This window comes from Salvia miltiorrhiza, chromosome 1 (genome assembly GCF_028751815.1).
Source record: "Salvia miltiorrhiza cultivar Shanhuang (shh) chromosome 1, IMPLAD_Smil_shh, whole genome shotgun sequence".
Lineage (NCBI taxonomy): Eukaryota > Viridiplantae > Streptophyta > Magnoliopsida > Lamiales > Lamiaceae > Salvia > Salvia miltiorrhiza.
Genome location: NC_080387.1, coordinates 68,326,729 through 68,340,264, shown reverse-complemented (window position 1 = coordinate 68,340,264; position 13,536 = coordinate 68,326,729). Strand labels below are relative to the sequence as shown.

The 13,536-nt window shown below is 35.7% G+C and overlaps 3 protein-coding genes across 7 annotated transcripts; all 3 read left to right on the top strand.

Annotated features, from left to right (window-relative positions):
• The first annotated feature begins 383 nt into the window (after positions 1-383).
• On the top strand, positions 384-3,593 carry LOC131005436 (HVA22-like protein k). Its single transcript, XM_057932438.1, has 8 exons — positions 384-845; positions 1,275-1,333; positions 1,580-1,677; positions 2,025-2,076; positions 2,179-2,242; positions 2,812-2,907; positions 2,995-3,067; positions 3,155-3,593. Exons 1-8 carry the CDS (start codon positions 813-815, stop codon positions 3,268-3,270), a joined length of 591 nt encoding a protein of 196 aa, XP_057788421.1. The 5' UTR covers positions 384-812; the 3' UTR covers positions 3,271-3,593.
• Positions 3,594-4,876: 1,283 nt separating this feature from the next.
• Positions 4,877-7,822, top strand: LOC131005387 (arabinosyltransferase RRA3-like). Of its 2 annotated transcripts, XM_057932343.1 has the most exons (3): positions 4,877-5,300; positions 6,140-7,266; positions 7,377-7,822. In XM_057932343.1, coding segments are annotated over exons 1-3 (1,323 nt in total). In that variant the 5' UTR covers positions 4,877-5,105; the 3' UTR covers positions 7,378-7,822. The 2 variants fall into 2 exon arrangements, with proteins under 2 accessions (XP_057788326.1, XP_057788327.1); XM_057932344.1 differs by having other exon boundaries at positions 4,894-5,300; positions 6,140-7,822.
• A 1,223-nt stretch (positions 7,823-9,045) lies between these two features.
• LOC131005420 (deSI-like protein At4g17486) lies at positions 9,046-13,026 on the top strand. 4 transcript variants are annotated; one of them, XM_057932413.1, is made up of 5 exons: positions 9,130-9,313; positions 9,443-9,582; positions 11,689-11,942; positions 12,034-12,321; positions 12,504-13,026. In XM_057932413.1, the coding sequence occupies exons 3-5, from the start codon at positions 11,732-11,734 to the stop codon at positions 12,755-12,757; spliced, it is 753 nt and encodes a 250-aa protein (XP_057788396.1). In that variant the 5' UTR covers positions 9,130-9,313; positions 9,443-9,582; positions 11,689-11,731; the 3' UTR covers positions 12,758-13,026. The 4 variants fall into 4 exon arrangements, with proteins under 4 accessions (XP_057788393.1, XP_057788396.1, XP_057788395.1 ...); XM_057932410.1 differs by having other exon boundaries at positions 9,046-9,582; XM_057932412.1 differs by lacking the exons at positions 9,130-9,313; positions 9,443-9,582 and adding an exon at positions 10,389-10,830.
• The last annotated feature ends 510 nt before the right edge of the window (positions 13,027-13,536 follow it).

Here is a 13,536-nt window from a genome sequence, read left to right as displayed (position 1 = left end):
CCCAAAAATTAAATTTTTGGGAATCACTATCATGATAGTCAACTTATTAGTTCATACATATAACCCCCTCCCTCTCTCTCTTTTTTGTTGTCAATAATTGTAATTCTCAAAAATTGCCCGTGAGGCCTAGTTCAAGTGGCAAAGTTGAGGCATTAAAAGACTTTCTTTTATAAGAGGTCTTGAGTTTAATTCTGCCTACGAGCGGGTAGTTTTCTTAAGTTCAATTTCGCCTACATGCGAGTTGTTGATTTGTTTAGGGTAGTTTTTTCACTTTTATGTGTGTAGTTTTTCGTCTACATGCGGTTATTTTTTTACCTTTATATGGTGTACAAGTATATAAACTTTGTGCGGCGTAGAGATTCCTCCCGAGTGTGATTTCCAATACATATTAGGGTTTCGATCATCTAATGTGTGAATTGTAACCAATTTTGCAATAATTCAAGGTTTGACTAATGTTGTCATTATTTAATTAGACGAAACAATCCCTCCCAAGCAGAAGACTTATTTATCCTTAACGACAACAATAGACGATAATCCTCAGTCCGAATGCCCTTAATTTTGCTTAACCTGTCCCTCTTCTCTCTCTCTCACACACACACAAACGCACGCACGCACATTCTGATCATTTTTGCTTTCTGATTTTTATTTTAATAATTTGAAACTGCACCTGACCAATAACAGAGGCAACCGAGAGAGGTTTCCCTATCAGAGCGAGGTGTTGAAATTGCGTCAGCAGCGCTAATTTGTTTCGCTGTGTGTTTCCTCTGGAGATTTATTAATTGGAATCTCGTGAAGGATTCTGTTTCTTGAGGATGAATTTCTTCGGATCCAACATGCCCACCGACGTACAATTTCTCTTCATCTCTGTTGACATTTGCCGTTTTATTCGGAATCGGAATTTATTTTATTGAGTTTTTAGGTCACGAATCGGAATTTTACTGTGTGAGGATTTCCTAGTTGTAAATACGCGAATTTCTGTTTGTTTTCTTCTTTGCTTCTTTCAATTATGCTAGTTTGAAGCAGCGAAAATAAATAAATAAGAAAATTGAAATCGTTGTGTGGCGTCTTACTGAACTTTTTCTGTGTGTATGCAATTGTGGTTACGATGATTGATTATTGCATCGACTGATCGACATTGTCATTCATGGAGTCTGGACACACTAAGATAGGATTTATCTCCATAGGCATGTGTTTGTATGCTGCATTGTTATTTGTGATTTGAATTTTGTGCAGAGTATCTGGAATTATATAATTATTGCTTCGTACTAATGCAGGTCGGGCTGCGGTTACTTCTTTGTCCACTTGGTTCCAATATTGTAGTTCGTACAGCATGGTGAGTTTTGAATTATATTCTCAGATGAGCGTCGATGATGAGCCAACAGGTGTAATGAGATTTTGCATTACTCCAGCATAGGGTTTAGCTTCTGGCAGTTTCTAACCACATCAGTTATGTATTTGAAAGAGATTCTGTATCTGTTTCATATAAACCACGACTGCAGCTAATATATTTTCCACCATTTTCTCTTTTGACTTTTGAGTCCTTTCGTTCATAAATATAATCTGCATGTTTTCTTTACAGCTGTTCGGTGGGGGTTGTCTTACCTGTTTATTCTACATTCAAGGCCATTGAGACGAAGGATCAAGATGACCAACACAAATGGCTTGTATACTGGGCTGGTATGTCATGGGATAAGGCTTCTTTTGCCTTCAAATACTGATAAGTGGTGCTTGTAGAAGAACTTTTGTTCTCCAATATTTTAAACTGTGAAAGTCTTATTTTAATATGCATAATCGTCCAGATGAAGTATAACAGTCTTTGGTTTTTGGTCCTTAACTGAATGACCTTATAATTTGACATAACTTACTCTTATGCTTTTTATTGACAGTAATCAGATAAAAATGAAATATAAAGAATGCTTTCTGTATGCCTTTGTTTATTTTGGGGAGTTACAGGAAATTTTTTCTGTTGAGGACTTGAGGTCACTGTTACTTTTATTCATTCTGATCGTCATACATGCTTGCAGCTTATGGATCCTTCACTGTTGCTGAGATCTTCACTGATAAGCTTCTATATTGGTACTGTTTTGAACAAAAATCTCCTTCCCCCCTTCTCCCCCAGCAAGAAGAAGAGGAATGTACTGTCAGACTGAAATTGGGTTTTGTGTGGTTTTTTATCAGGTGTCCTTTCTACTACCATTTAAAGTTTGCATTTCTTGTCTGGCTTCAACTGCCATCTGTTGAGGTACGTTTGATCAGAGCAAAATCAATCCAGTACAGTTTTTGTGTTTCAACATGCTTGGCAATGATGCATCAAAGAAATAAAATTATTTCTGGTGAGGGTTGCCTACCAATAAGCTATTCAAAGCTGTCTAATTATGTTTACTTTCTAATGATGCTTCAGATTGAATTACTTTCTGCAGTAAGGAGAATTAGTTTTTTGGTTGGATATTGAAACTTGCACTATAAGGTGCTCTAATCATAGGCGCTTCAACTTTTGGTCGATATCATATCATTCTTACATACATCTGTGCTTCAATTGCAATGATAGTGAATTAATATCATCATTTTGTTGCTTTTGATGATGGTTTTTGTTAATTAGGTATGATCACTCAAACGACATTAAACTTTGTTTGGCAAACATTGGAAAAGGAAAAAAAAAAAAACTGATGGTGTGATAAAATATCAGTCACTTTGTTTGGTATATAATATCTAATTAAATTCATTGTAGGCTTGTAGCTATCTAGAAGCTAGGATGATGTCCTTGGTGATGATTTGTGAATGTTTATGCCCTTTAATGTCCTATTGTGGTAGGGAGCAAGTGTGTTGTATATGAATTATCTGCGGCCGTTCCTCCAGAAGCGTCAGGCCAGGCTTGATCAAATTGTGAATTTCTTCTATGGTGAAATGGTAACAGCTTACTTCAGAGATTTCTAGCAGTAAAACAAAAAATTAGCTTGGAAGTTAATACCCGTACTATGTTAATCTGCTCTTCAGGTGAAATTTGCCAGTAAACATGAAGCAGAAATTCAGGTGACGAGGTCAATCCTTATGAAGATTTTGTTGTCAGGTGCTTGTTTTCTGTTGTTACTTTATTATTCAATCATCAAAAGCATGATCTGATTAGACTCTTATTGATGAGACTCTCCTTTAATAGCTAATCAAATGGTTAAAGAAATAATGCACCCTACGCAAAGGCAAATCGGAGGTCCTGACCAACGTGTGGAGACTTCAGATTCAGATTCAGATTCTGATTCTGATCGCGGAGACTGACAAATAAGTTGCAGTTCGTACAATTTGTTTTATCTTATAACATAAACCACTTTTAGAAGATGAGTTTCTACTTTTTTTTCAGCATTCTGCTTAGTCTTTTGAGCATAGATGTCTTTACATTTAGCGTACGCAAGGATAGCACGAGATCAGTTGAAGGGCGTAGTGTTTGTGGAACTTTTGCTCTACTGAATCACTCTTCCCATGGTTGTATATATTTCCATCTATGTTGACATATTCTTTTTGATTTGTGTGAACAGGAATTAAGATGCTGTGCTTTGCTGCAGTAGTTAAAGTATTTGTCACGTTATGGATATTTATTTTCACTTTCCTGTGTTTGTAAAATTAGTGCTTGCTTGGTCGAGCTTATGATGGTATGGGGTGTTCATTTTATTGCATATATTCATTACTCAGTTAGGGCGACCAGACCAACACTATCAATGCTCATTAATTGTTACACATTAAATATGTTTTGGCAATAATTATTAGGGTTAATGGTGTTTTTTACCCTATTTGAAAAACGAAACATAAAATATACCCACCCAAAATTAAATATATAGAATGTACCCATTTTGAGGTTGAAAGGACTAAGATACCCTTAAAACAAAAAGAAAATACCAAACAAATCCCCTCCCAAAAAAAATCAAAAATCGCTCGTCTTGCTCGACATTGAACTATTGCTCGACAACAATTTGAACTATTGCTCGTCTTGCTCGACATTGAACTATTGCTCGACATGCTCGACAGTTCTTAATTGCTCGACACTCGATGTTCGAGGCGTCGAGCAATAGTTCAAATTGAACTATTGCTCGACATGCTCGATGCTCGACAGTTCAATGCTCGACAGTTCAGTGTCGAGCAATGCGCGAATTACACATAGGGGTAAAAATGTCCTAAGTGGGTAGGTTTTATTGTTTTAAAAAAAGTGGGTATATTTTATGTTTCATCTTTCAAAAAGGGTATATCCCATTTTGCCTCTAATTATTATGTAAGTGAAGCTTTGCTTTAATATCTGCTGAAGTCAAAATGGAATCCCCCTTTCCAAGTTGTGTCTGAATACTGAAGAGAAGATATTGTGACATCTTTCAGAAATAAAATATTTTTATTATGTGAAACTGGAATATGTAATCACCATATATTTATCCTCCGATTATAAAAATTATGCCACAAATTTCTTTTTCGTTCGATCATCAGTTCATGAAAAATATGACACATCCATTTTTAATAAGAAGGTCTACATGACTACATCAGTTCACTCACATTTAAAATGAAATTCTTACTTCATTATCAACTTTATTCACATTTTATTAAAATTCGTGCCAAAAATAACTTGGTATAATTATCATCGTAGACAAGGGAGGATTTATTAGTTAGTTGAACTCTTGCAAATTATTACTATTATTTTTTTTTAATTTCAGGTGGTCTCCTATGAAATCGGTTTCACGGTGAAACCGGCTTCACAATGACAGTACTTCAGCATACAAATGAATAATTTTGATGGCTTATAAATAAGTAATTTTGATGTCTTTGAAATTACAAAGGATTATTAAGCACATTACCGAAAAGGGTTAATTACTAAAATGAAACGCTTAACTTCTGTTAATTTATTAAAGTAGATCACAGTAATAATATTATAATCAGGAAATTAAAAAACAATGCGAGAAAATATCACGTTCAACGGCGGCCCAGGCTCAAAGTCTACTTCTCTGAGTCGCTGTAAAGAAATAATGCAGGCTACTATTTAGTTGAATTTATCAGCTGTTAATTATATTGTTGGTAATTATATTGTTGAATAATGCTATAGCAATAGCATACTGCAAATCCGCCGTGAGAAAGTGATGATTGGCGGTCGTAGAGAGGCCGCGCTGATGAAGAAGGACGGCGGCCAATCGCTGCGTAAATCGAGAATCGCTGCCGCGATCTTCGTCGGGATTTTACTCGGTTGCGTCTTCGCCTTCTTCTATCCGAACGGATTCTTCGTCTCATCGTCATCGCCGCTGAGTCGCCGCCTCGTCGCCGCCTCCGATCCGGAGGTACTGTTTTTTACTGCTAAATCTGTTCACACTTGCGTTTGAATGTTGAATTTTCTGATTTTACCTAGCGTTGACTAGAAATTGCGTGTTTGATTTCGAATTGGATTGGTGATGGTAATGTTTTATTGTTCTATTTTGGTATGATAAATTGGATTGAAGTGTTGTCTTCCGTTACTGCTGCATGAGCTGACTGGAAATTGAACTCGTAAATCGTTGGAATAGAAGCTTCCTCTGCAGCTCGGTGTCTCAGTTTATGAAGTGATGACATTTGAAAGAAAAAAGTATCGTTGTTTCTAGTAATTTGGTGGTAATCAGACTATACGAGTATGAAATAAAGCTCTTTGTCTGAAGAAAAGAAGAGTAGCTGCTGCATTCTTGCTGAGCTTCCTTAATCGTATCTAGGAATAGGCTGCTAGTTTTTGCCAACCACAACAATGAATGCAAGAATGAAGAAGTGAACAATATGACTGACTTGTATTAAGTTATGTGAATGTTAGTCTCTTAGAACTATGCAAATTGTTTTGGTTATGGTTTTGAATATGTAACAAAGATTTCTGTAGTTTATCAAAATAGTAGAGTGCAGCTTTTGCCTCTGTGTGTGTGTGAAGGCTGGTATGTTCCAACAGTTGGCTGCAAAGGTGCATGAATCATATAACTAAGGAGATGAGGATGGTAATCCTTGAGGGAGTTTATCAGTGTATCCTTTTTTTATTTTATCAGTTGGTTGTCTATATTTTGGGTTGTTCTTTTTTCCATGATCGATTACCAGCTGACCCTTGAGGAACCATTTTCTCACACATCGTCTACTTAATTTTGCCCTTGGATTATCCCTCTGCCAGGTTATTACTTCTTCATGTGAATCATCAGAACGCATCAACTTGTTGAAATCAGAGTTTGTCTCTGCTTCAGAGAAAAATGCAGAGTTGAAAAGGCAAGTTAGGGAGTTGAAGGAGAAGCTTCGGTTTGCTGAGCAAGGGAAGGATAGTGCACAGAAACAGGTGATGGTGTTAGGCGAACAGCAGAAGGCTGGGCCTTTTGGCACTGTTAAGGGATTGCGAACCAACCCCACAGTTGTACCTGATGAATCTGTCAACCCGAAGTTGGCCAAGTTACTGGAGGAAGTTGCTGTGAATCGTGAAGTCATTGTTACACTTGCCAATTCAAATGTTAAGGACATGTTGGAGGTGTGGTTCAAAAATATCAAAAGAGTGGGTATACCTAATTACTTAGTCTTTGCATTGGATGAGGAAATTTACAGTTTTTGTCAATCAAATGATGTTCCAGTATATAAAAAAGACGTAGAGGAGATAAAGGAAGATAAGAACTTTGAATCTATTGCAAGAACTGGAGGAAATCATGCTGTCTCAGGATTGAAATTTCGGATCTTGAGGGAGTTCTTGCAGATGGGATATAGTGTTTTGCTCTCAGATGTCGACATAGTCTACTTGCAAAATCCATTTGAGCATCTGTACAGGGATTCGGATGTGGAGTCCATGACTGATGGACACAATAATATGACAGCTTATGGATACAATGATGTTTTTGATGAACCTGAAATGGGTTGGGCTAGGTACGCTCATACAATGAGGATATGGGTTTACAACTCTGGGTTCTTCTATATTAGACCCACAATCCCCTCTATAGAGCTCTTGGACCGTGTGGCTGGTAGGCTGGCTCGAGAGAATGCTTGGGACCAGGCAGTCTTTAACGAAGAGCTTTTCTACCCATCACATCCTGGTTATGAGGGGCTTCATGCATCCAGAAGAACTATGGATTATTACATGTTCATGAACAGTAAAGTTCTCTTCAAAACCGTAAGGAAGAACCCACAATTGCGCAAGCTTAAGCCAGTCATAATCCACATAAATTATCACCCTGATAAGCTGTGGCGAATGAAAGCAGTTGTGGATTACTATGTGAACGGGAAGCAAGATGCTTTGGAGTCCTTCCCTGATGGTTCATCTTAGTAAGAAAATTTCCTATTCAACACATATCATTAACCTCTTCCATGAAAACTACATATTGGGAATTCATATTTTGTATCAAACTGAGAATTTGTTTAATCTTACTCTGCAGAACTGTTTTTTAGTATTCTAGTTCACTTAGCACTTTTTGCTGACAAAGCCAAAAGGCTTTTGCTTCTGAAGAAAAGCTCGGAGTTGAAGTAACTTCCATGACATTACAGAAGCTCTGTGCAATCATCCTTCACCATATACAAGAGGTCTTAATTACAGAACGTTTCTACTGGCATGTCATAGCATCGCTTCACTATACAGGTAAATCACCACGGGATCTTTTTTGGTTTGGTACGTCACAAATAAGAACGACCCCTGTGACTTGTGTGTACGCTTCACTATGGAAACTCTATTTTGGCTTTTCTCAATTTCTGAACCTGTTTTGAGGCTTGTTATCTGGATTCTTTGCTTCAAGAGTTTGTACTAGAAATGGTCCATATATTTTCTTTAGCTTATCCTGCATAACCATACTATTCCTAATTAGATATTGATTATCGGCTTTGTTAACTATAGAGATGTTCATTTCAATTTATGTTGAAGTTGGTACTTCAGCAATCTATCCGTATTCCTATCTTTCTGCTTCATAAATCTGGCGTAGAATGTGATTTATTTTTATTCCTCTCTTCTTCCAGTGGTTTACCTTCCTTCTGCCAAGAGCAAATTGGTAATGAAATCGAAATGTGATGAGATCTGAAAATATTTACATCGTGGTTGAAATTTAATTTTTATAACTATGTAAAAAAGAAAAGATTGACTGAGATACAAACTTTATGCATGTGAACTGACAGTTTTGGACCTAATAATGTACTATTCCTTTTAATTTCGGCAATAGGAAGGCCCCAGTTAACTGAGGTGGAACAATAGTAAAATACATGTAGTTCAGTGATACGATCCACCTTTATATGGATTATAAAAATTCGATTTTCCCCAACTCTGGAAAGGGGAAAAATAGAGAAAATAACAAAAATACTGACAATGAACAGAATATTCAATTTATATTTTCTCAAATTTTGTTTTCTTTTTTTTTTTAGTCGCGGATTTGGTATTAATTTATAGAACAACAATATTTGACAAAATAGACGCAAAGCACTTGGTAAAAACTAAGAACAAAAGTTTGTTTTGGAACTTCAAAACAAGAGTTTGGATCCCAATTCGAAATTATGTTTGTTTGAGAATTTGTAATTAGTTCTACCTTCAGTAAATCTTCTTATTGTTTAGAGATATAATTTATTTGAGATCTGTGGTTATCTTAGTGCACCTTATTTTCTCAAAAATCAATTCATCTTTTTATTATTTGTAATATAGAATTAAGGATTAGTTAATCTTTTTGGAGACGGCATATCCCTCCTAGATTTTGGAGATTCAAACATATTGGAAAATATGCGCACACAAATAGTTAATTTCTGGATTATATTAAAAAAATCGTAAAAACACAAATAATAGTGCCGCGTAAATATTCTGAATTGCAATTTGCACAATAGTTGGCAACACGTAGACGGCAGAGCATCATGTCATACGGCTTAGAATGACGAATAAAATTCTATAAGAAAATTCCATTAATTTACCAACTTAATATTCTATACTTGGACCTTTTCTTTACTTATCGTTGGAAAAAATTAAATGCTATAAATGTGGAATTAATGGATTTTAAATTTATTTGCATTTTGTTAAAATATATCAATCGATTCGAATTATTTAACGGCGCGCAGCACAACTGCACAAAACAAGGACGAGGTCAAATAATTAATTATTTATTCCAGTTGTTTTTATCCTATTTCGCTTAAAAAATTCAAATTTGAGTGGGACTTTGGATTTTCTTCAAATATAGAAATATGTTCAGATTCAGATAACTTATCTACAGTCAATGTCGAATAACCTATCCCCGATTTCTACAAATTCTTGAAAATCTTTTAGGGAGTTAAAAATACTTGTATTTGTCACTAATCTGAATTTTTTTGAATATAGGAATGTTGTCAGCAGTCAAGTTGGCATTTACAGGTCAACTTTTTCCCTCTATTTTGTTTTCTTTTCCTTTCAACTAGGCTTTGAATCAACAAAAGAGACAGCTGTGGACTCTGATTCTCTACCCTCTCTCTCTCTCGCGCTCTCTCTCTCTCTCTGAATCAGACTCTGCAGCCAAGGAGAAAATAATGCCCATTGTTCAGTCACATACACTCCACTTTCAGGTGAGTTTTCTGCTGTGAAAGCGGTGGCTTTTCTGCAGTTGAGGAGGAAACACTTCTTGACAATGAGTGGCCTTTATTAAGGTAAAGAATTGAATTGGATTTTCCTTGTAAGTCCTTCTTTATTTTATTTTTATTTTTTTCTGTTTCTTGAACTTTAACTGCAAGAATTTTCTTCTTAACCGTCTTTAAGTTTTTTTTTTTTTTTTTCCAAGAATTTCCCTTTTTCTTGCATCGGCTGCATTGCTTCGGTTCCTTTCTTTGTTGTTTTCTTTAGTGAATGTGATTTTTTCTTGCATTGGAAGGTTTGTTTTCTAACCATCTTTTTCTTTTATTTTCTGGAATCTATGGCTGAACCTGTGAAAGATTCAATTTTTGTTCTGGGTTTTAGATTTTAGATCCAATCTTTTTCCCTCGGCGTTTCACGTTTCTTGGGTCTATGGCAGATGGCATTCTTGTGTTAATTTTTTGGTCAACTTTTCTTGTATCTACTTAATCATCACCATTTTTGAAATAGTTAGTCTCTTCCTGGATTTGATTGATCTTCCTAGGTGAATGAGGATGTTGTGTATTTTGAGAGATCTTAGAGAAAATGATGATTGATGTTAATTATCAGATTAGAAAGGTGGCTTTCATGGGTGTCTTGATCTAAAGTTGTCATCATTTAGCTCACCACCTAGGCAGAAAATGACAATGTACCTAAATAAGTTGCTATTCTGCCTTAAATTATCTTCTTCATTTACTTTCTGTAGCCATGTTTTAACCTTTCGGGAAATATGGAGATGGGCTACTATATATATATATATATATATATATATATATATATCATTGGAGTCGATAATTCCAGAATTCCTCATTTGGAATAGAATTCTGTATCCTGCACCGGGTAGTTTGATTGTCACATCTTAATGCGATAAAGTTGGCAACTACCATATTCTTCGTACTGTTTTCAGAAATGAGGTAGCATAGCTTGCCATATTTTCAAGCAAAGTAAAAGCAACTTGATATCAAATGTATTCGGTTTTGGCAATGGGAAATCATCCAATCATATTTTTGGGTAGATAAGGTTTATGGATACTCGTCTGATCCATATTTTCCCAAGAATCATTATCTCAAAAACTTAGCATCTTCATCTTGAGGGTCTACTTCTTTTGCTAAGTCCTTTTCTTGCATATTATCATGTGTTAGACGAGAAGCAGCATGGTGTCTGTCCTCTATTCTTACCTGCTTCATATCATAGGAACCCCATTTATTCAAGAATGGTGCCCATGGCCCTCAATTTTTTTTGTCTATATCCATGCAGCTAAAGTCGAGTTAATGATTCACTACCGTGTAGGCCTCCTCTATTAGGAACAGATGTTACTGTCAATCTTCGACTTTTGAAGAAAATGGAAGAATATTGATTGCACTCAATTATTAGTTTTATTGTCCTTTTGATTGTAAAAGAACATAAATAAAGTCCACAAATCTTGTAGGATAAGATTTTCTATGCTCCTGTAGTAAAAGGCAATTCTTCAGAACTTGTAAGAGACAAAAGGCAGCACTTGGTAATAGTTCCAGTAAATGATACTTTCTGTAGTAAAGTCACTGTAAGTTTAGATTTATGCTGCACTTAGGGGAATGGTACATTTGAATGTTTAAGTCGTAGCTCCGCCTCCTGAAATCACTGTTCAATCACAAACTCGAATTCATTCACACGACACATAATTTTATATCCAAATATCATAATTAACTCCTTCAGAGTTTAGAGTACTGGCTTTCTTTTTATTCGAAATTAGAGGAATCCACTGTTTCTTTTGAATACCTTGGTTGTTTGAACCTGCCAATCGGGGTTCTATAATGTTCTTTACATTCCTGAAGCATGAATACCTATTTTGCTTATGTGTAAAAGATGTTGAAACTGCATTACGAAACAGGATAAACTGTCCTACCTTTGATTGAAGTGAAAATATCATGACAGCCTAGTCTAGGTTTTCTATAAAATGTATTATGTACTCAAAGTTGCTTCTTCTTGAATTTGTATATGCTATTACTTATCTAGTATCTACCATAAAAGAGATCATCAAAAGCTAAAAAATGCATTATTTCTTAATTACTCAGGATCTAATATTGGATGTTCACATTTGTTTATGTAAATTTTAGAGAAATAATTCTGTTGCAGAGTTATTGACATCTAAAATAATGTCACAGGCTGAAACTGGGTATTGAGCCATTCCTGGTTTCACCCTTGAACATGAAATCAAAATTCAAAAGTAGTTGGAGATCAATTGTGCCTCTTCAGACGCAGGGCGAATCAACAACAAGGTTCTGCGTGTTTCCTAAGGTCAAGTCAACTGCCTTTAGCCAAGGAAACACTCCTGTTTACCTAAATGTTTATGATTTAACACCTATCAACGGCTACGTTTACTGGGCTGGAGTCGGCGTCTTTCACTCTGGTGTGGAAGGTAGAAAGATTCTCTTACTTTATGATGTCTCCTTGCTTTACCATGCTTTTCTTATTATCTTTAACTACAAATCTTGTCTTTGTTATTGCAGTGTATGACATTGAATATGCTTTTGGAGCCCACGACTTTCCTACTAGTGGCGTATTTGAAGTTGAACCCCGGCAATGCCCTGGATTCAGGTTTCGCAGGTCAATTTTCATTGGCACGACACACTTGAACCCTCACCAAGTTAGAGATTTCATGGAGCACCAGGCTGCGAATTACTGTGGTGATACGTATCACTTGGTTGTCAAAAACTGCAACCATTTCTGCGAGGATATATGCTACAAGCTGACTGGAAAACGGATACCAAAATGGGTGAATCGGCTAGCAAGGATAGGTGTATCTCTATATATCTTACTCATCATAATAAATGCAATCATATGCTTTCTGGTAATATGAAAGAGATTAGAGAAGTCCAAAAATGCATTTTATCTGAAGAACTTCATGCTGGTTTATGGAACTTCTTTCTAAAAGTGTTTTTTTTTTTTTAACCCTCGTTCGTGGCAATGGCGATTACAGGTTCATACTGCAACTGCATACTCCCGGAGGCACTAAAAACGAGCACGGGGCGACATGATGCAAACTGTCAAGATTCAGAGAGTGAGAAGAAGAGCCTGAGAAGCTCTTTGAGCTGCTTCTCTTCAATTTCTATGCACCCGAAGGAGAAAGAGGTGTCGATATCGTCGTTGGTCTTACAATCACACTACAAAGGCTGTCTGCCTCCCTGGGAGTTGAAGAAATCCAGAAGTACTAAATCTGTGAAAGAAGGTTAGGGAATAGGATTTTTTTTTTCTTTTCTTTCTTTGTATTTTTTCTTTTCTATCTTTGTGGAATCCTAGATTGTTTTGTTTTTTTGGGTTACAAGTACAACCACATTCGAATGTAGTTATCTCAATGAGGTTTGAAGGGTAAAACAATCGTTGTTTTTTCCTCTATTCTGTAATGTGTGTATTTTGTTCTCACCTTTTCTTCATGTACTTCATTTGATGATGTATCTTCAGAAATATGCTGCATTTGTTGCTGAGAATTCATTTTTTTCCAAGTAGGCATTCATCTGAGCGAATTACAGTTATAATTTGGGAAATTTTGTACAACTCTCTATTGACCAGTTTATTTTTTATTTTTTATTTTTTATTTTTTGTGAGTTTCTCTAAATATGGTTTCCAAAATCAGATTTTAGGAGTTAAACTAAATTTAAAGAGTACAAATATTCGATTGATTAAAACTTGGCTCATTACATTTCAAATTTATGTATACACACATAAATACGTATGTTTGCTCAAGGATTCATCACTATTCATTTAATTAATTAAATTTACATTATTGTTGATAGATATTTTGCATATAAAATGAACAATCAAATATAGGCACACAGGAAAGAGGAAAGAGAATATAAAATTGGTTTTCAAATTTCCAATTGTTCTCATCAGCACACCAAACCAACTTGAAGTTGTCGCTTCAGCCTCAATAAATTTGTCATCCAAAGAGCAGAAAATATATCAAACTTGGTTCAACTTTGTAACGTTTCCTTCCATCAAATGTAATCCAATCT